We start from the raw sequence: 22,591 nt of genomic DNA on the forward strand, positions 1-22,591 counted from the left end.
CAGGCCTGTCAGAGTTACAACTGTGCTGTGCTCTGGTACCTGAGAAGGCAGGATGAGGCACAGAAAGGTGACTGGAGAAAGGGGATTTCACAGTGCAAAGAATGTTGGTCATTAATTAAAAGCCCACAAAGGATAAAAAGTTGAAGGTTGGATGCTCTGGAAGTTGTGTTTGCTTTGATGTTTGTCTGCCAGAGATAGAAGAGAAACAGCGAGTGAAAGGACTGATTAAAACTAAGATACCCATGAGAAAACATGCACTTGTGGAAAAAAACGTGTATGAATGAAAGAGCTCCACAGAGGATGTAAAGAGAAGGAACATGTTCCAGAGAGCAGTATGGAAGCAGGAGAGGAACCACCTTTAAAACAAGCTGGATGCAAAAACCTGGCTGCACCCAGACTCACCACAGCAAGTTTCTAATGACTGGTGGGCATCAGGGCAAAGACAAAAGGATTTCTACCATCTGAACTGGGCCTCAAGGACATAGACTGGGGGCTGGGAGGGCAGAGAAGAGGGGAGTGCATGTGTGTGCAGTGGGGGAACAATCTCAGTATTGATCAATGTGTTTATTTTTAAACTAGAACTGGGTAAGAGACACTGACAGGTACAGAATAAGCAGCTATCTAGTATCTGTCAATAAGGTCATATCTCCCCCAGGACATGAGAAAATACATTTCAAGCAAAAGAGAAGGCACAAAGACAGAGGAAGAGCTCAAACACAACTGATGTGTCAGGAATCAACGTGATCCATAAAGAATACGAAGCACCCCTCGTGCACCTAAAACTCTGCACTCACCCCTCCTGCACACACAGAGGATTCCAATGCACTGCCTTTGCATGCAATGTGTGAATACTTTCACACAAGCAAATAAGATCATATTCTTCTCATGACTACACGTCACCCATTCTCACAGGGCCCAAATCTCTAGTGCATCATTTACCTGAGTCAGGACAAAAGGTCCCATCTGCATTGCACACTCGCACACATTCCCAAAGGAAGCAGCAGATACATCCATGCACCCAGCTGTGCCAACACTCCAGCACACAGGGACTCCAGCAGGACCAGTCACCCCTGCAGAGGAGGGGGTGCCAGGTCCTCTCCAGCAGCCAGGGAGCTTTACTAACAGGAACCACAGAGCAAGGTCCCCATCACCAGCAGCTCCCTCGCAGGTCACAGACCCTCTTTTCCAGCAGGCAGGAAAGCCCTGCAGAGTCATGGGCACTGTGCATTTCATAAGGGATTCAGACAGAAGGACTATTTGAATTACATTCTTGTCTCGTGTCCATTATGGTGCTTGCAGAGCAGCCAGCATGCTCTGCTGCTCCACTGGGATACTGAGGCCTCCCTGAGCAAGGAAATCTCTATATTGCCAGCAGTCAGAGCAGGCTCCTCCCCACCTCTCCTCCTCACCACTGGCCTGCAGCAAAATCCCACAGGGTTCAGGAGATGCAGGTACCTCAGGAGGGTCGCCAGGCCTTGGGAGGCCAACTTTCTGTGGGGTCACTCTCCATGGGGGCCAGTGTTGGACTCATTGAAAAGAGACAGGAAGAAAAACAGAGAGCCCAGGAGCACACACACATGCTCTTGGCAGCAAGGCAGAGTGGGGAGCCAACTTTCCACCCCCGCCTGGACTGCTCCTTCCTTCCCCTCCCATTCCCCACCACACTCCTTCAGGCCCCTCCAGAGCACCCACAGCCACATATCCCTGCTAACATGTGATGGTGGGCCCTTTAAGACATTTTAAGTTTCAGTTCCTTTCTTCAGAGGCAGAGGGAAAACAAGCCAGCACTGCGGAAAGACTGGTATGTCACTAATGGGGTCCAGATGTCCTCATTCCGCAGACTCCGGGTCCTGGTTTGTGGAGCAGGGCAGGGAGAGGCTGTGCCCCCAGTCCTGCTGGCTCCAGAGGTGCTGGCCCAGGCTTCACCCTCACCCCACCACACACCACCTCGCCCTGCTCTTCCCCATCGCCACCCACAGCTCTGCCACCAGCACTTCCATCCACACCAGACGGATTCAGCTCTCTCCTTGTTCCCTCTGGAAAGCAGCCAGAGCACAGGGGAACTGGGACAAGAGAGCCCAGAGAAGTGCAGGGTGGAGCGGACAAAGCCTCCCTCCTTCCTCATGGAGCCTAAGCAAAGAATAACTATGGAGTACGACCTCTAAAAACACAATGAGAACGTTTCAGGAGCTGCAGAGGACACAGGTTCTCCTGAACTGGTGAAGGAGGAGAGCTTTGGAATAGTCATGCAAAGATAACCCTGCCTGAGAGGGGACCACGCACTGTGAGCAGCTCCTGGGGATGGAGCCAGCTCCATGCAGGACTGAGGTTTGGGAATGGGAATCCCCATGCTCAAGGCTCTCCAAGCTGCCCCTCAAATGCACCAGCTCTTATCCTGACTCAACTGTGGACTCCAGGCAGACCTTGCTTTCTTTCTCCCTCACAACAGCCAGTGATCAAGGAGTTGAACTTGGGGAGGAAGCAAATAAAACACACACTTCCCTTTCCCCCCTTCTCCCACTTGGTTGAAAACAAAGACTCCTTTCTCAGAGGCAGCTCAGACCTCATCAGTGCTGGTTCTCTGTGTTTAAGGGAGTGAGGCTGGCAGGGAACTGTTTTCATTAGGCAGCTCTACCTCTTGCTATGCAGAAGGGAAATGGTACAGACCTTCAGTTGCTACTGACCCCCAAGGCTGCCCTCCCTCAGGAGGGGAGGGAGGTCCAATCCCCATCTCAGGCAACTGGAATCTATCAACAGTTTATACATCCCCACTGCAGCCTGCCCTCCCTCCCACTCCCCGGGGGAAGAACAGGGAATTTTGATCATCTCTGTAATACAGATGTAGCAGCTGGCTTTGATTAAACTACTTGATGTTTATAACCACTCGACCTGCATATGCAGCCTAGAGAAGAGGGAACCCTCCCCAAGCAACTCTGAAGACAAAGGGCAGAGGGGGGTGTCTCATAGCAGAGACACAAAGATTTAGAGAAAGCCATTTCAATGCCTGGTTCTTTAATTAGGAAATTGCTGCCTGCTCATCTATAGCAGCACAGCAGCCGTCTCCATGCAGAAAGCAATATTTAGAGGCTGATTCATCACTGTATTTGTCATCATTTCTACCTGCCGAGAAGAAAACAGGCCCACTGACAGGAGCTGGAGAAGGAGCCAGGCCTGGCTGCAGCTCCCAGGCATGACACTGTGTGTCCTGGAACACCTGAGGGACACAAACCTCAGAAAGAGGCAGAGCAGTTTCTTTATTTGCAGCCTGAAGCCCTGCTCAACTAAGAACGTGTGACTACATCATACCACACATTTCTCATCCCCCAGCACATTGAGGGGACTAAACCTTTCAATCTTGTTCTTACCAGAACCATCCAGGTATTCCTTCTCTTTTCAAAGTAATAAAAAAAGACAATTACCTACCTCTGTCTTGCTCAGGAAGCAACACATTGTTGACAGTGATTTCAGCTGGGAAAATTCTGTCCGTTTATATCAATTCCCACTCAAGTAGAAAGACACCACAGTACAATGCCAGGATTTCTAATATTCAAGATTTGCAAGCAACTCTACAGAGTAGGTACATGTTCCTACCAGTGATATTCCACACATCACTGTATTTTTCATCAGCAGAACTCTAACCATTCACACCTCAAACAATTTGACAAATAATGCACTACCTGGCATGTTCAATATAGAAACATTAAAAGTACATTCCTGCTTTGCATGTTTAACAGCTGAACCCTGAAGAGTGATTTACTTAAAGTCAGAAGGAGCCAGCACCTGAGCTGCAGCCTCAGGTCCACAGCTCCTGTTGCTGTGCTCAGAAAGGAGAGACCCTTTTTTCCTGTGACCAGGAGACACACAAAATCTTCTGCCCATGTGCCTTCAGAAAACTCACTGCTGCCCCATAAATACCAAGAAGTCCAAATCTTGGAACTAACCTATCCCACCCTTCATGATCACAGCTGCCACAGCAAAACAAATAAAGGTCAAACTCATTCCAAGTGTCTGTCAGCTTTCTGCTGAGCCAGAACTGCAAGCATAAACGTTACTCCTTGTGCGTCAAAAAAGCCACACTCACATCAATTCAGAAATGCTCAGCACTGCTGAGGCCACAGGGAGCCTGGCCCAAGGATAGTTTCAGCCTGTGTCACAAGCTGCAGACAGCACCCAGAAGATACATCTGTAGAACCCAGTGGTCTGAAGGGCTTCTGCTCATTGGATGTGTGAGACTCAAGTGGCAGAGTTGAGCTACTCACCTCATCATCCTTGTACCAGGAGAGGTTCTCTGCTGTCAGGACAAACCAGTACTCCTTGGAGCCACCCTTCATGATCCCAATGTTGTTGATGGTGAGCCAGCCCTTTCGGATCACCTGTGGGGGTGGAAATAGTGAGCATCAACAAGGACAACAACTCCTGGCCTGAGGCGACAGAGGAGAGATCAGAGGGTATCCCTACACACGGAGCAGTATGGAAAGACAAGGAACACCGTGCTCTCTGCTGCTGCCAGAAGAGCCCCCCATTCAACTGGCCAGTGAAGGTCCTTGCCTCCAAAGGGCCAGGAATAGCATCAAAAGGATGCAGGAAGGAACCTGGCAGTGCTGTGCATTTTACCCTCTGCCAAGAGGAAAGAGATGCAGGAAAAACTGCATCAAGAGTGGCCTGAACACTAAATACAACCTACAAGCACCAAATCACAGCAAAACACCCAGAAAAGGCCATGCCTAGAGAAAACCAGGACACCAGCACACCTTCCAGGAAACTTCAGGTGTGGAGTGCTTCACTCCGGGGTGGGGGAACCAGCTCAGGGCATGGGCAAGCAACCCAGAAAGAACTGAGTGTAGTGAGAGGAGACACTAAGGTTAACAGAACAAAATGGTGCATCTGGAATTAGTACTCTGGACTTCAGCATACCCAGGTATTTGAGCAGTCATATTAATCTAGGGCAAATCAAGTTCCTTGAAGTTTAGTCTGCAAAGAAGCCAGGCTATTATTCTCTAATAATTCCTACTCACCAAGTGCTGGTTTAGAACCTCACACATGCCGTAATCAAATGCAGGAATGCACAGTCTAAATGCATTTGCTTTTATATGCATTACTGCACTGTTCACCCCCAAAAACACCTGCATGCATTATGTGTGTACCTTGTTGTATGGATACTCTGGGTGAAAACGACCTGGCACTGAAAAACCATGGGACTGCACTGCACATTATCAGGTTGCACTGTGTGAGCAGCCTAATGCAGAGGTACAGGATCCTGTTAATTGGCAGTTTACCCTATAAAGGCAAATGTAGGAGTCTTGGACCTTCATTTCGTGCCTTCTAAGCTCGACCTACTCCTGCTCTCCCTGTGGACAGGAGGGGGCAGTGGAGCAGAACCACACAGTCCTTGGATTGCTGCTTTTCATCTCCACCCACTCAAGGATGTACCAGCAGCACTGAATTTTTCCTCAACATCCTACCTTCTCACCTCGTTTATGCTTGTCTGTGTCTAGTGCCAGCTGCCCTCCTCTGCCCATTGGGCAGGAGAGGGAATAATTTGTTTATGCCCTGTTCTTGCCTTCCCAGATGCAACATTAATGTCCATTAGCACACCCTGCTGAGGGGCCTTCTACTCACCAGGATCTCATCCTGCAAAGGGGAACCATAGCAACAGCAGCAGAGCAGAGAGCAGGAGAGGAGCAAAGAGAGGAGAGATTGTTACTAGGAAAGCTGGAGCAGGAGGAGAGAGGCTCAAAAATAAAATAAAATAAATTGGAGGCTGGTACCAAAATCTTTTACCCTAGGTGTTAACAAAAGCAACCCCCATTCCAAAATAAAGTCTGCTAACAGAAGGCCAAAGTGCTTTACAGGTAGATTCAGTGTCTGCCCTTTGCAGTCTTTTACATTCAGCTCTTCTGTCAGGTGCACTGCAGAGGATGAAACTCCCCACAGCTGCTCCAAAATGGATGGCTGGCCAGACCAACCTGCCTGCCAACAGCCTGCATGTTCACATGCAGGGAAAGGTGATTAAATACCTTGTTATAAAGAGGGTGGATGTCAGGAGTGAATGTCTTTAAAGAAAACTAAGCAAAACATTTGCTTCCATTCTCTATGAGGCTGCTTCTAGGGCTTTGTTTCTACAAGATCTAGCCTAGACAGCCTTGCCATGTCCCCACCAAATCTGGGACAAAGTGCCATTAGCCTCTTTTTAACTGTATGTACACTGCTCACAGTTCCTGAAGGATTGAGGGAACTCCTCCCCTCCCCTGCTGTCTTCTCCCATGGGTGTGTTCTCATACACACCCAGTGCAACCAGGACTATCACCACCCTTCGTCTCCTTGTACAGAGATTTACATATTTCCAGTGAAATTTTCTGGAAAAGAGTCCATGAACTCTCTTGAAATCTCTTTTCAGAAAGTAGATACCACTGATGGGAAAGACAACTAAAAAGGACAATTCTGTACTGTAACAGTTCAGATCTAGTGTTCTGTACCCCTCACCTTGGCAGAAGAGTAACCACAGGTAGTGAAGGGGCTGAACAAACAGGAATGTACACATTAATAGGAATTTCTACCAGAAAAGCAAGACCAGATGTGGATTACCAAGTCACCATTTCCCTCCACAACTCCTTCCCTCCATTGCTGCTGGATGTTCAGTTCTTCCTGACTGCAGGGTGCCTAAAACACTATCCTCCAGTTAAAAACAGTTTAATGAGTCAAAAAAATAAGGAGGCAACATCCATAAAACCCCCTCAATCCAACTTAGAGCACTGCTGCATCCAGCCCAGCACTTGTCCACCTGGTAGCTCCCAGGCAACAGATACGTCCTCCTGGCAGCAGTGAAGGAGATGGAACTTGGCCTACCTGGTTGCCAGCTGCCTTCTTCTTGCTCATCTGGCTGCTCCTCTGCTGAGCACTGCAAACAACAGCAGAGACATTCAAAACTTCTCAGGCTCTTCTTGGTCTCCTGAATCCTGCTCCCCTCAGGGAGCTGCTACAGTAAAAGTTCATGCACCTCATCACTGGCTTCCAAGCCTTGATAACCGAATTTATTGCCATCTGCTCTCCTCACTCCCACAGGAACCACACTTGGGTCACTAACCCTCCACAGCTGCTGCTTTTTTTCTTTTGACCCAACCCCAGTATTCTAACTCCCCCTTCCATGCATCCCTGTTATCCTCCCCAGCCTTACAACGCAGAGCCACTGAAAAAAGCAATACTAAGAGCTGCCCCATTCCTGGCACCACCAGGGGCTTTGCAACCCATTTACTGGAGCAGTTACAGGACAGAGCCACAGGAAACTCATGCAGAGAAGAGGAAGCAATAGGAGGTGGGTGCTTACTTGGCAAATCCAATGAAATCCTCGTGGTTTGTGTTCATGTAAGCCAGCTCGATGTCTATTAGAAGCATGACCTGCCAAACAGAGGCACAGACAGAGCAAGACTTTAGTGACTGACACTGCTCAGGGGCAGACAGAGCCCTGGACATCGTTCATCTGATCTCCTCTGCAGCCACACAACTCTTGGCTCAGGCCCCTCTGACCCAGACTGGCACTTCAAAAGGTGTTCCCCACCCAAGCTCCCTCACACACACTCTGATGCCCACCTGGTCCTTGGTCCTGCCTTCTCTCTCACGGATGTGAGTGGTGACAATCCTCTCCATCTCCTCACGCAGATGAGGGTATTGGCTGAGCTGTAGGAGAGAGAAAACACGTGCACATGGGAAAGGGAGGCACAAAGGGGGCAGCAGCCCCCCACACGTACACATGCACACACCCCCTGCTACCAGGTACTCTCGAGGGAAGTTCTAGAAAGCTGGACTTGCAGACAGGTTTTTCCAAGTTCCTGGAGGTCTGTTGGGGTCAAAGCTCATTTCTGCTTGTTCTGGGCATCAGAGAAAATCCCTTTTCACTCTTGCAGCAACCTTTCTGCCTCGACATAAAATCAACCACATTGTTCCTGGCATGAGGCTCCTGGCAAACCCCAGAAATCAATGCACTGCTCCTTCCTTGTTGGGTTCTTCCTATTGCAGTGAATAGTTTCTCTGGATGTTCAGCAACTCACTAGAGTGAGCTAAGAAGGTGAGTGGCCTGTTGCTACAACCTGCTGAATTCTATGGGAAGTCTACCTGGGAAGTGAAGTGGATTTCAACCCCTATTTGCTGAGGCACTGAGTGAAAACATCTGGCTCACTCCGACACCTGCAAGCAGAGACAGGATCTGAGCAGCTCAGGGGTACATGTCTCAAATAAACACCATGCTCTGGGCATCCAGCTGCCTCTACCTGCTCTCCACCTATGCTGGGGCAGCATTACACAGCTCAGGTCTCTGCTCACATTGCACCTACACCACACTGGTTGCCACATTACTGAGGAGGGAATCCTTTCCTGCCCAGACAGAGAAGCAGAAGGACTTTACTAGCTGTGGTTCAAAAGAACATCATCTACAGAGACAATACATGAGCAACATCTCTAGAATCAGCACCTTCAAAGCTCTCTGGGTTTCACAGCATCTCCTTTCTTGCCTGGATTCACAACCTTCTAGTGATTTCCACAGCAGTAACTGTCTCAACACAGTCAAATGAAATTAATCCTCCACTCCAGGATGCAGCCTTTTCTTCCCTACTTCACCTATCTCCTATGAAATAACTTCCCCCATTTTTAAATATTATCTTCAATTTAATTATGTCATATACTATTTCCCAATATCAGTCTTTTACATCTACTCAAGAAGGTGTATAACAGAAAAAAATAAAACTCATTTGCATTTGGTTTGTTCATCCAATTTACGAGACCTTCCACTGGTTTTCCCCTTTGTTTTGTATATATAACTAATTATAACAGAGGAAGGAGCAGCCTCAAAATGTGCAGCATCACTACTGGAATCCAGACCCACATAACCACCACCGATATTCCTAACATCTGACTAAACATACTCTCAAACCCTTTCAGCTCCCTTCCAGTCAAGGAAATTGCAATAGCCTAGAACTGAAAACTGGACAAGATTTGACACTGCCTATTTTTAAATATGTGGTTTGTTTTGAATGCCACAGAGGCAGGAAAAAACAAGTGGAATTAGTGTTCCCCACCACCCCCTCATCTTAAAGTACAAACTGAGTGTTATCCATGATCTTTATGGTTAAGGCAGCTGGTTGCTTTAGAGACAGACAGGGAAATCTTCCTGTTTCCTTTGGGGGGCTGGCAAAGGACAGATGGGCAAGTTATGTCAAACAGAAAAACAGGAAGTTGGAAAACTTAAGCAAGTCTCAGCTTCTTTGCTTCAAATTAAAAAAAAACACAGTCAAACAAAAAACACATCAAACCTCTCCCCCCCACCCCACTCCCAACCAATACAAATGCACACAAAGTGCCAAACAAGTTGTGGTTTATTCAGATCCCAGGTCATCCAGCAACACTCTTATGCAAAAATAAATTGACAGCATCAATGTCCATGCAGGAGCTTCCAACCCCAAGCATGCACAGGAGCAGCAAAGGTGGGCAAGGAAAGAGGATAAACAAGCCACAGGATATCACACCACCAGGGAACATGCAATAGGGTATAGAGTGGCAAGGAGTTATCACCAGCAGGACAAACAGCACCCAGAAATGCCATGACTCTGAAAGACAGGAGAGCAGACGACCCTTCGAGGGGTAAAGTCTGTCAGTTTGGGACCACGTCCCAGCTCAAGTGGGGTTTTGACCCTGTTTTAGCTGCATTTGCCTGTTCCATCAAAATACAAGCTTACAGTCCTCTTTAAAAACCAATTTGTCCCAATGTTCCTTAGTTCCCCTCCTTGCAGTCTCCAGGAGTCCTTGCCAGCACACCAGAGATCAACCTTCAGCTGAAGGGATGCCGACTTGGAAGACCTTCCTGTACTTGGGAGATGCTGCAGTGCAGTCTGGCACAGAAGGTTTCTGCTTTTGGAAATCCACTGCCTAGAACATTATCCTCCTAAATAAGGGCCTTCATGTTTACACCAGTTTCCTGTTGTTTTTGGAGCCATTCTCCACTTAACCAACAGGAGGAAGCTCAGGATCAGGCCAGTCAGAGAATGGCTGTCAATAGCTGTCTTCTTCAGCCCTCAGCTTTGTCTAATAGTCAAAAAATGGTCAACTTTTCATACAGGGAAGCTGTACTTCTGCAAACACATGGGTTCTGTGTCTATTGATACCCTCATATTATTTCATCTATACAGCTTTATCAACTGCACATACAATGATTTCTTCACCATCTGGGGTGAAATGAAATAATTGTGAGAGAACAAACAATAACACACAACAGTTCAGGACAGCAACAAACCAAGGCTACAGGACTGGTAAGCTAATTCAAGAGGTGTTAGCCCAGGCAGCCTTCCTTTCCAAGAAGCCTTGCAGGACTTCTGGTGAGTTTAAATATTTTTGTCATCTGAAAAGCAGCATCAGTCCACAACACAGCAGGCTGGGTATTACCTTACAATTAGCATCAGTCCTAAAGTAGCCTTTTCCAGATGCTCCCCCTAATAGCACATGCTCTTGTCCATGTCAAGCAGTTAGAGCTATAACATGCAAAATAAATATTGCAAATTAACTGATGTCCCTGGGCAGTTACCACCTTATGCCATCAGAGCCCGTCTCAGTCCGGCTGTTCTCCTAAAGTGGCCTATGGCAGTGACTCTCTACTCTTTCAGAGGGAGGTACAGGCAAGATTAACCTTCTCACTACATGCAGACATTTGACTTTAAGCATTACTAAAAATCTTCCTTTTCTATCTAGTACTATTGCTAAATATTTTCACTCAGGCAGTTATTTTACATCTCTAACATCTGCCCCCCTGGCCTCTCCAGCTTTTATTACAGCCATTAGTCTCCTGCAATGCCACTGCTGCTGTCACCTTCCTTACAGGATTACCCAGGCTGCATCACCTTGGAACATCCTCACAGGGTCCCTCCATCACAGCATGGATTAAAATCCACAGAGCAAGTGGGTATCCAGCCACTCTGTGACATGGTCTAACAGAGAAAATGGAATTCAACACTTCTTGGGGTTTTCATCATCCTTCTGTCTCCCCACCCAGAGCAGACATCACCAGTCAGATACAGAACACAGTGCAAGTGATCAAACCCATCAAAATAAAAAAATCCACGTGAGAAACAGGCTGGAAAGGAATTACTCTGCCTCACCACATCAGCCCCCACAATCTGGCAACAGCAGGACTCCCCAACAAATAGACCGGGCAGAGCTTGGGACATGTCAAAGATGTCTCCTCACAGAGGTGGTGATGAGCTCTGCATTCCTAAGTGAGCCAGACCTTATCAGCTCAGCTCTTGCCTTCACTCTGAAGTCATATCAGTTCTTAACTTCCCTTCCTTTCCATTTTAGGGCTGTATGTTGGTGAGTCTGGCTGTAACCCTGAAGAAGTAAATTGTAATTTTGAAGTCCTAAAATAATCCACGAAACAGTCCTTTCCAACTCAGCTTCCAGAACATACTTCTGTTGCACCACAGACACGTTTCATGTTTCTGGGCCCTCACTGGTCAATTTAACACCAATTGCCACATCTGCTTTTTTTTTTAAGGAGGCATGTGGTGCCCTCTCCTGGAGGGAACCAGCCTGGGAAGCAAAGCCACTCCTGCCCCAGCCTCCAAGTGGTATTTGACACCTTCCCTGTCACTCTCCACCTGCTGCTGCCCTCAGGCTTCACCTCCTGCAGTTCACAGCACACAAGGAAAAGCATCACACTACTTCCCACTGAGCGTAGTCCATGGAGCGAGAGATCAGCAGGAGAATGATGCAGAGGGTGTAATGCCTGGAAAAGCTTTTCTCACAGCCTTTTGGGATTCTGAATGTCTCTTGCAGAACATTTTGCACCTCAAACTTTTAATCAGCTGTTTTGTAGACGATGCTGCTGCTCTACATTGCTCTGCAGACCACTCATGCTGTGGGGATGGGAGGCCTTTTTCTGGGTTTTTAACCTCTTCTAGGGTACCTGGGGACTTAAGGGGGTCATAGAACTAACAAGTAAGAAGTTCCAAATGTGCAGGCAGTGGCACAGCAGACAGGTCTTGCAGAGGGTTTGATCCACACTGAGGTGAATGTCTCTGAGCCAGACAGAGGTAAAGGATATGCTGGAGTATTGCACTGGATCCCAGCTCACGTCTCAGCTAAAGGGACCATCAGCTGTCACCCCTTCTCTTGGCCTGCCTTTAAACTGCTCCTGTACCTGCAGGTTGCTGCTCTCCTTTACATGCAACTTTTCTCTCTCTAGATTTGCTGGAGCTCCTGGTGGGTGTGGGTGTGTGTGGAGAACCAGCGTGGAAGTGTGTGGAAAGCACGGGGCGGTGGGGGGGCATTGACCTTTCTTTGATGTTTTTGTTTCTTTACCTTTTCGCTACACTTTCTGATGGTGGATGTGAGCTCACTCACTACCATATCCACACACTTCAGACTTGGCTCCTTCAACTTCTGCACCTGCTTTTTCACTATGGCTTCAAAAGCGAGGTCAGGCGTGAAGAGACCCGTTCTGCATGGCAGGGGAAGGGTGGGAGGAAGCAACGAGGAAGAAGAAAGCAAAGCAGAGAAAGAGCAAGGAAGGAAGAAGAAAGAAGGAAGGAAAAGGGGAAAGAGAGAAAACACAAGGCAAAATGAGAAGTGAGATTTTGGTTCATTCCATTAGTTTATTGAACCAGGTGAGCATTGCTATGGGGCCTGTGCACTGCCAAGTATCAGGAGAGTCTACAGGCAAATGGAAGTGGCAAAGGGGAATGGGGTAGGAGCAGCTGGGCCAGTGAAATGGTGAGCTGTCAAGAGCAAGATGAATGGATGGAACCCCCAGGGATCAAGTGATCTCTTCCTGAAGGAAAGCTTCTTCGGATTTTAACACAAAGCTGCATGTCACAGTGAGCCACTGCCTCTCTTCCTAGAGGCTCATGTCTCATTTCCCTTTATCTCTGTATCTTATTTCCCTTTCCTTCCCACCACAGTTATCTCCCCTTCAAGTTTTCCTTATTCCAGCTGCAGGAAGCTTGAATAGGAGTCAGACTAAGATCTGCAAGGGTCACTTGTATCTTGTTTTGGCAGAACTGAACAGATGCCTCTCAGTTTCAGGGATTTGGGCAAACTGCTCCACTTACAGAGCTCATTTCATCTCACCTTCCCTGCAACATCAACCTCCTCAGTAAAAACAGATGTATCCAGTGTTTAGAAAAAGCAAACTTGCTACAGGCCATCCATAGCTGCACAAAGCATCCATTCTGCCCCAGCAGAATAAATAGTAACCTGTTGCATCAGACCCAACACAGGCCTGTGGAGCTTTACAAGGAACTATCAATTTCCACTAACATTAAGTGGCCTGTGTTCTCAATGGCTCCACTGAGGAAGAGCAGAAAGTCCACAGAAACTGAAGTTGATAAAATATGGCCAAGATCAATCCAACTCAAGGCTACAGCACCCCAAAAAAATGTTCAGCACTTAACACTTCAGAGCTTCTATCAGGATGCTCTTTGTTACACAGTCTGAGTCATTTGTTTTACCATGGGCCATTACTGCTTTGCCAGCACCTTGAAGGAACAACATCCCCTTGGCATGGGAAGGGGATGCTGCTTTTCCAAAGGTACAGTTAACAGTCACACCTGGGGTGCCTGCAGCGAACAATAAATCCTGGGATAGCTATAAATAAACCACCACCTCATGTAAATCAGGTATTTACCCTTTCACCTCATCTTTCACATCTCTGTGGGAAACACCTGCAAGTCCCCAAGCAACACCAGTATTAAATCACTCTTAAACACATATTATGGGATGCACAACCACTCTGCCTTTTTAAGCAGCAAAGAGTTGGAATGTTACAGGATTTGGCTTCACCCATAGCCAAAAACTTCTCTCAAGGTGCCAACAATGCCCATTTTGAGCAAAGCAAGGGCATTTCTGGAGTTCACATCCTCTGACTCAGCAGCAGTTTCCTACTAATCCAGTTTGCCCAGCTAAGCTCAAGATATACTGTTTCCCCCACCAGACTTCACAGGGCCCAGCATAGAAGAAATACATAAAAAATTAGCCTCTTCCAGTACCTGAGTAAGACCTGAAGGACAATAATTTGTTTCTTCAGATGCAAAATTGTAACCATAGCTACTAAAGAGCACACAACGCAACCAGCGCTGAAGTCAACCACCAGCACCTCAGCAGTGGGATCCAAACTAAAATGGAATCCTTTATTCCTCAATCTGTGGTATTTCCATTCCTGTGGTCTCTCTGTTTATTTTCCACCCTGCTGTACCCACCACCTGATCACTTGACAAACCTGCTGCTGTCAGAACAGATGGTTTATTATAAAACTGTCCATAAAAGAGGAAATAAAAAGAAACAATGAAGAAAGAATTAGAAAATGGAGGAAAGGATGCAAAATGAAATAATGAATGGGAGGTTTTTAAATAGCAACTGATGGATGGAGAACAAATCAAAAGAAGCTTCAGAGGGCATAAAAAAGGAGGGCCCTTCTGATCCAGTTAGCAGGTGACTCTGGATACTTGGCAGCCCGAGGGCCTGTGCTTACCTGTCGACAGGCTCTAATGGCAACTTTCTGGGTGCTTCCCACAGTCACACACCCCAAGAGAGGACAGCAGGACAGAAAAAGGAAGCTCCTCCAGCACTCTAGAAACCTGAGCAATCTCTCCCTGCATCCACTTTGCTCTCCCAGTCTGTCCTGGGAGGCAAAGCATGTGCCTGCATGCCTGAGCCCTTCTCCAGAGGCTCTTGGCCCTAAGGACCAGGCATTTCTATCACCACTTGGGCACCTGTCCCCACCCTTTCAGAGGGTGTCAGACTCTCCAGACACCTCCTGCAGTGCCCATTTACCTGCACCTGAAAAGCCAGTGGCGATTCCAGTCTCCAGTGCCCACACCACCATCCTAACTGGGGTGCCTTTTCACCAGCACCCAGCCCTGCCTGAAGCAGCAAGCCATGGCTGAGAAGAATGGCACAAGTCATCTTATCTTGCTGCCTTTCAAACCCGACCTCAGGAACCAAAGCTGCCACATTCAAAGGGCAGAATCAAGGCAGCTTCCCTCTCTCAACCCCAACAAATACCAGGATGGATCCCAAAGGGCAAAGCCTGAACCACTGACTCTCAAAGAGAGCAGGAGGAGGCCAGAAGTTGATGAACATTCCCAACTTGCTTCTTCTCAACCATGTGCTGCTCTTCCAGAACAGGATATGGACCAAACCAGCCAGAAACCAAGCCAAACACCACAGGATACGGAGCTCACAGCTCTATGTGTTGTAACCTCTAAATTTTAGTCCCATACACCCTCTGAACAGCACCAAGGGCTACTCTGGGATTAACCCTCTAAATTCCACAAGAACAGAGGGGACAAAATTTAAATCCCAGTTTCCCACTTGGAAAATGAACCCAGATAATCAATTTAAAGACAAACACAGCCATCTAGAAATACCCTTGGTTTTTGAAGGAACCAGGAGTCACATCATAGACAAAGGGATGGCCAGTGTACCTCCAGCACCCTTCAGACCTAAAAGATTCAGGGAGCAGGGCCACATTGCACGTCCTAGAGCATTTTCCTTCCTGTTTGGCTTGTTGGCTGGATCGCTCCAGGCTGGTACTGCTCAGGTCTAGTCATGCTGAGGAGGTGGTTAAACACCAAGTGTGGCTGCAGGCAAGTCCCTGCCCAGGTCACGATGCTGCGCCGCAGCCAGCGAGCGGGTGGAAGGTGCCAACTCCATCATGCTGCCTCTGGTTACCTTCTTGGTGCACTGTCTAACAGTATTGATTAACTCCGACATGACCATGTCCACGCATTTCAGGCAAGGCTCTTTAATCTTCTTCACCTGCTTTTTCACAATGGTCTCAAAGGCCATGTCAGGTGTGAAGAGACCGGTTCTAAACACCCAGGGTGGGGACAAGACAAGGCAGGAGAGGGGAAAGGGGCAAGGAGAATGTCACAGAGTTACACACACGTCTTGGAGCAGGCACAGCCACCACTAAAACCCAGGACACAGGGCCAGGGAATGCCATGTCCCCTGGAAAGCCCTGACTGCAGTTCACTGAAAGTGAGGGATGCGTGGGACTGCCCAGGAAAGGAGGTACTGAGGGCAGAATGGATCTTAGCTGGACAGTCATGGCCAGGGCACCATGGGCTGACCCCTCCAGTGTATTTGAGCTCAGAGTTGTGCAGCAAATAGGAGGCCTTCTCTGGGACATTTTCCTAATGGGTAGGACACTAACACACTTGACACCCTTTATCAAACTCAGCTGTTGACTGAGCCAGAGAAAGGAATGAAACTAAACCTAAATCTGTTTGTTCACATCCCAGTGTGCAGGAAGGGCTCTGACGGGCACCAGGCCCTGCTCACTTCCCTTGAGCTGCACAACTCAGGTCCCAGGGTGGTGCTTTCTGACAACTCACCATCACTAAGGGGAACACACCAACCTCTCTGCTAACTATGTCCTGGGGCCAGTGGGATCCCGGTGATGGGAACCCCAATGTTCCCTCAGATCTCTAGGGGAGGAGGTGCTCAGCACCAACGCCCATTTTGAACAACTAACTGTTGGTTGGTGTGCAAATCAACAGTTCAGTTTTAACTAAATGAAGTAGGTAGGGGTTTGCATCCCTCTTTCTACCCTTTCATATGTCAAGGCCCAAGAAGGATGGAAAAAATGTCAGGTCACCCAGGCTTTTACCTTTGATGTTTCTGTGACTCTCACATGGGAAGAGAAAGCAAACTGATTTGGATGTTTTTCCCTACTCCCAGATTCAAGCCACTGGAGTGGTCCAAGGAGGTTACCCCTCCCCTTTGGCTGACCTACCGTACCTCTGAAGTCTCCAACTCCATCTGGAAGATCTAGAGGTATTTACAAGGCTTTGCAGCCAAAGGTCTGCCTAGTGTGTGATACGTGCCTGATGCCATGGATGTTCTTGATGGCGTAGCTGATCTCCCGCCGCAGCTCCTTCTCATCAAACTCCATCTGCACCGAGAGAGAACGTTATCAGAAACTGCTCAACACTTATTTGCATTGCCCCAGGACACAGAGAAGAGGTCCCATGCCAGCACTATCACAGGACAAATGAGATATCAGCCCAAGAGTCCAGCCACAAAGCTTCTGCCGCCACTGCAGGACATCTTGGATACATGAACAGCCAAGGGCCTGCACTTACAGATGCCAAGTCCCAGCTGCTCTCAAGGAGCTTCTTTGAGACAAAGCAATAGGACTGAAGTGCTAGATGGCTTTCTAAAACAAACTGTTTTGCCTCCCAAGATCCTGGCAGCTGTTTTTTTCAGTGAGCACCACAAATGGATAATACATTTTTGTGTGTGAATTGTAAGTCTAATACAAGGCAGGCTCTTGTATTTCATTTAAATGGTCTCATCTTATTCAAATGTGAAAAAAAAAGAAGCAGAATGCAGAAAATCCTGAAGCAGAAAGGATCTGACTCTCAAGTCTGTTACAAATGACATTAAAAAAGATTTTCAATACCCCTTCTGATAAGGTTGATGTACTTTGTCATTCACGAAAACCATCATTCAATAAAAATCCTCTTCCACTGTTGGACAGTAGAACAGTTTCTACATTGTTCCCACCTCTATGCCTTTGATCTGGGACAGACAGAAGTCATCCCAGGTATACCAACATTCTTTTTCCTACTTCTTGGATATCTATTAGGTCTAATCTGATGCTCAGGATCAAGAAAGTACAAATTTCAGCACCAGGTGAAATTCAGTCACAGAAGCTTTGATACAACATTATCTGCAGGGGCATTCAATCATTGCTAACTACTCCCTGTGTTAAAGTGATTTTGCACACTTAATTTAGTACTTAGGAATTAAGCCAAAGAAATACTGTCATTTATCTCAGAGAAAGTTAAGTTCTGTCCCAGCAACAGAGGGAAAGGTCAGTACTATGGGAAGGTCCCAATAATGGAGATAAACAAGTAAAAAAGGTCATAAAAGGAAAAACCATGAAACAAAGTAGTTGAAGGGGAAGTCAAATAATGAAAAAAAGGTAACAAGATGAGCAAGGAGACAGGCAGAAGAGGTAACAGACAACAGGCACACAGCAGCACAGGGAAGCAGTACCTTCACCAGCTCAAAGGGGAAACGCTCATGGAAGATGCGGTTGATCCTCGCTCCACCCGACAGCTCATAGGTATCAATTTGGTCTCCAGAGCCTTCAATGCGTTTCTCAAAGTCCACAGCAAACTGCTGGACCATCCTGAAAGAAATCCAAGAACATGAAGCAGAAGCCATGGCTGAATAGTCCATGGAGAGGGACAGGCAGCAGAGGCCACTCACTGGAGCAGAGCTTTGGTCTTGCGAGCAGGGTCGTCAGGGCGAAAGTTCTTGTACTCCTCCACCTCCTTCTCGATGGAGAGCAGCTGGCTCTGGAGCTTGTTCCGCAGCCCTGGCAGGGTGTCACGGATGTGGTTGGTCAATTGCTGCACAAGAAGGTTTAAAATTACAGTAAGCCTCTAGGTAGTTGCTGGGAAGAGTTTTCTACCTCCACACTACAAAATAAAGAGGAATTTCCTCTTTATGTTCAGTTCTTCTGATGGTTCTAATAAAAGGTCTGCCCCAGGACAGATACCAGTTACAAGCTGAGGGTGTACCACCCCCCCAGCTCCTGCCTATTGCACACCTCTATTCCTGACCTTTAGTTTACCTTCTAGTCTGGTACAAAACTCCAAATCACACAAGTCTCCTAACTCAAACCAAAGCATAAACTTCAATAAAAGTATTAGCATTTGCTATTCACACCAGTGTACAGTGTATTCTGTCTTTAGATTAGCACACCACTGACACTCAAGTGATGGTAAAGCTCCTTTTCAACAGGATGACAAGGCAAGGCGGGAGGAGCCAGAACCACGATAAGGTTCTAATAAGAGGGTTTCCACAAGGCATAGCTGTGGAAAACTCTAGTTTAAAGATTAATATTTCAATAAGGAGAAAAAAAAGAGAAAGTAATTCTTCACTCAAGGGAGTATTTCTAGATGGAAGTAACAGTAAGTTGCTACTGCCTGAGACAGAAGAGAAGGCAGTCCCAATAGGTGGGAAAATGACTACCAGTATCACATTTAAATCAATGTTTGCAGTTTACTGTTAGGCACAGAGACCACCTGAAATTTAGAGGGTATCTTTTAACTTAACCAGGAAGACTTTGACAGTGTAAATACCATGAACCAACTACTGACTTTGTACCAGTGTCACTAAGAGTACAGAGCACTGCTCTGCCTTTGGTGTGCAGGCTCCATCATTGTCCCCACTGCTTTTGCTGCATCAATGTTAAAGAAGTCAAGGCACACTCCATGGGATTTGGCACCAAAACACCTTTCATGACACAGAGGAGGAAGAGTTCACCCATTTTCACAAGGCTCACTGCAGCAAAACAATTTAAACTATTATCAGTTTGCTGACCACAAGTCTTAGCTTCTCCTGTATTCTTCCATCTAGGAAGAGCCCCAATGGCCAGGACAGCCAGAGACACCATGGGCAGCAGCTCTTAACAGTGGACAGTACCTGGTTGAGCACTTTCTGCAGGAAGGGGGTTCCCATGCGATCAGCCATGTGTCTGTAGGCTGGGTGGGAGAGAAAAAACTTCCTCTCTGCAGCCAGAGCTGCCTGAATGTCCTTCTTGCCATCTATGTCCTTCTGACTTCTGTTGACTACACCAATGTAACCTGCAAGAGAGGGGTCAGAGGTCAGGTGGTTGCAAGGATGAGGATGTAAATCACACTGAGAAGGAAGTCACTCACTGCAAAAAGGAGATTCTACTGGTAACATTATTAGTGACAGTTGGAAGAGTTAAAATTAGAATTGACCCTGAATGGCCCAGGTTCTGATATTTTGGTATGCAGGACAGAAATGAGTGTGGAACAGAGAATTAGCTTGTTTATTACTGTTCTCCAAACACAAAGCACACCCTAATCTCATTCATTTCAGACTCCTCAGTAAGAGTCCTTAGGTACTTTGCCATGGCTATACACAGCAGGTACTGGAGGCCAGAATTATTTCATCTATTTATTGTGACAGGGAGGGGAATCTTTTAGACAGGAGACCTATTTTTGCTGCTTGCCTTATTAAAAGAAGAAAACAGCAAAGAAAAGAGCATAAGGCTACAATTCAACTAGGACTACAAACAAGGGCTGAATACCCAAAATGTTCCTGTTAATGCCATGACAGATGCCTGTTCCCCAACTCTTCTCAGTTCCAGCTTGGAACAGAGGTGGTTTAACCACAAGTTGTGTCAGCTATTATATGAAGGGGATGCTCTGGAGGAAGAAGATGAGGCCAGGACACCTCACACAGGGAAAACAGAGGAAGGAGATCATGGACAAAGCATGAGGAAAAATACCTCTACGGAGTGGAAGCAATTTGTTTTCTAATACATCTCTTGCATCAGTTCCTTCATCCATAAGATCCAGCTTAGTGATGACCCCAATGGTGCGTTGGCCTATGGAAAAAACACAAATATACTTGTTCAAGCCAACAACTCGTGTAGTATTTTCCTCTCTTCACACAGCTTACAGATTGCCCAACTTGGCTACTCAAGGGCTCTTAAACTCAAACACTACAGTTCCCATCACATCCAAGAGGCCACAAGAGCAAAACAAATATTGAGCTGATTTCTCAGTTATATCCCCATGAATGCACACACTATGACACAGCAGAGAGGGATTTTAGTGCTCATTTCCTTACTCTTCTCCAGGCAAAAAGGAGATGACTAAATGAATGAAAATCCTTCAACTCTTCAGAAATGGGGCTCAGACAAAGGAAGAAAAGTGAAGTAACAAAATCTATTACAGCAACTGTTAACACTCAGTAATACCTCTCAGAAGAATGTTTGTTGGTAAAGATACAACCCAAGACAACAGTCCACAGCTACTGGGCTAATCCCAACTAAAAGGCAACAGGAAAACTCAGGCCACTGTGCAGTAATGTCAGGCTAAATTAAGATATTTACCTTGAGGATCCACCTCCTTTGCGATCTTCAGGGCATCAGAATTGGCCAGATCAGAGTTGGCTGGGGACACTGCCAGGATGAGGCAGTTCTCTTTGGTGACAAACTGCATGAGCATGTCCCGGATCTGGAACTCGATGTCAGGGGGCTGATCCCCCACGGGGACTTTTGTCATACCTGGCAGATCCACCAAAGTCAGGTTCAGGACTGGACATAGGAAAGAGGAGATGGAATAATGGAGTATTAAAGTAGGAATGTTCTGGTCTTTACGTACCATCTGCAGCTTTAGTGTCCCAAATACAGAACAGGCACAAGAGATGCACACACGAAGCTTTCTAGTTTCTTTTTGTTACTGCTTAGTAAGAGCTGGTTGCTACTTGTTACTGGTGTGACTGCCAATAACCTCAACACCCTTCCCTTTAAATCACTTGTTTTCACACGGATCAGGGAAACTGTGCCCTCAAAGTCCTTCCACACAGGCTACACTGAAAGGGAAGGGGTGACACTTTTTCAGTTTTCTGAGTTCCTGACAGACTGGAGAGCCAGAAAAGTTGGTTCCACTGCATTAGGACTCACCATGGGGAGAGTAGACTCTGAGATTGATGGGCACAGGGGAAATCCCTTTGTTGGAGCCAGTAACACGATCCGTTTCAGCCTCAATCTCCAAACGGACCTCCTCAAAATCAGTGAATTTCTTCCCTTTGCAGTGTAGGAACTCACCATATTCTATTTAAATAGAAGCAGAGAGTCAGAAATAGTCACTGAAATCAGAGGAACACTCAAAAGTGTAATGAAACCATCACGTCCCAAAGCAAAATACAATAAAACACAGTTGAAGGGATGGAGTCTCTGAGTTAATTTATTTGAGCCCAACATCTTCACAACCCAGCTTGTGTTGCAGCAGAGGTGGCTTCCTCATGTCTTCATTCAGGTAATAATCCAAGACCTTCCCTGCTGATACTAATTAAACCTCTCATGCACCTGCCTGAACCAGTCGTGACTTCCCAGCTACACTGGGAGGTACCTCAGTACTCAGGAGAACTCAGACTAGTTCTGTATTTAAGTGCTGGGGTAAATAAGTCTCACTATGTATTGAGAGCAGACTCAAAGTCTTGAGATTAAAAAATAAAATCTTGACATATTTTAAATTGGTTCGTGGTTGGTATTTTGTGTCAGTCTTTGAGCAGGTTAACCAAACCCAGAAGCCTCTGATCCAATTGAAAAACCTCCTGAAAGTCAAATTGTCTCCTTACTGTAGATAAGATTCTTGTCAGGTGAACCTGATCTATCAAGCAGGGGAAGAGAACCTTGAAACATTCACTTGCCATCTCCTGGATGAGATCTTATCATAACTTAAGGGGAATGGTAATTAAAATATCCTGCAAGTAAGTAGCAAAACCAGTGAACTGCCTGAAAGATCAGGCACAGAATTCTGTAGCCTTTCTTCTGCAGATTCCAGTGTTCTCACAGTGGTTTTCAGCACCTTATCTCACCCCTTTACTGCAGTACATTATCAGCAGGGTCATCTGGCCCTTAGGTCTTACCCTCTCCTGAGTCACAGCCGCGCAGACAGAGGAAAATTGTGATATAGGTACAAATGGAGCCTTGACTAATAAATTAAACAAAAAAAAAACCCTAAAAAGTATTCTGCTTCTGAACACTTAATGCATC

General features: G+C 46.7%; 1 protein-coding gene across 25 annotated transcripts in view; it reads right to left on the minus strand.

Annotated features, from left to right (window-relative positions):
- The window catches only part of DNM1 (dynamin 1), a 64,802-nt gene that overhangs the window by 19,612 nt on the left and 22,599 nt on the right, over positions 1-22,591 (minus strand). For 18 of the 25 annotated variants that reach the window (XR_011699450.1, XR_011699454.1, XR_011699452.1 and 15 more), the window contains exons 3-15: positions 21,497-21,646; positions 20,924-21,127; positions 20,315-20,413; positions 19,480-19,640; positions 18,259-18,401; positions 18,043-18,178; positions 16,866-16,933; positions 15,709-15,847; positions 7,588-7,674; positions 7,325-7,395; positions 6,847-6,898; positions 5,620-5,631; positions 4,260-4,373 (exon numbers count right to left, since the gene is read on the minus strand). Coding sequence is in view for 17 of the 25 variants with exons in the window: in XM_071574035.1 (XP_071430136.1) it covers positions 4,260-4,373; positions 5,620-5,631; positions 6,847-6,898; positions 7,325-7,395; positions 7,588-7,674; positions 15,709-15,847; positions 16,866-16,933; positions 18,043-18,178; positions 18,259-18,401; positions 19,480-19,640; positions 20,315-20,413; positions 20,924-21,127; positions 21,497-21,646 (1,436 nt within the window). In the remaining 8 variants the exon portion in view is untranslated. Of the gene's footprint in view, positions 1-4,259; positions 4,374-5,619; positions 5,632-6,846; positions 6,899-7,324; positions 7,396-7,587; positions 7,675-12,339; positions 12,479-15,708; positions 15,848-16,865; positions 16,934-18,042; positions 18,179-18,258; positions 18,402-19,479; positions 19,641-20,314; positions 20,414-20,923; positions 21,128-21,496; positions 21,647-22,591 lie in introns of all 25 variants that reach the window. The other 7 variants (XM_071574038.1, XM_071574033.1, XM_071574045.1 and 4 more) reach the window with 3 other exon arrangements.

Source organism: Pithys albifrons, chromosome 20, assembly GCF_047495875.1.
Source record: "Pithys albifrons albifrons isolate INPA30051 chromosome 20, PitAlb_v1, whole genome shotgun sequence".
Taxonomy (NCBI): domain Eukaryota; kingdom Metazoa; phylum Chordata; class Aves; order Passeriformes; family Thamnophilidae; genus Pithys; species Pithys albifrons.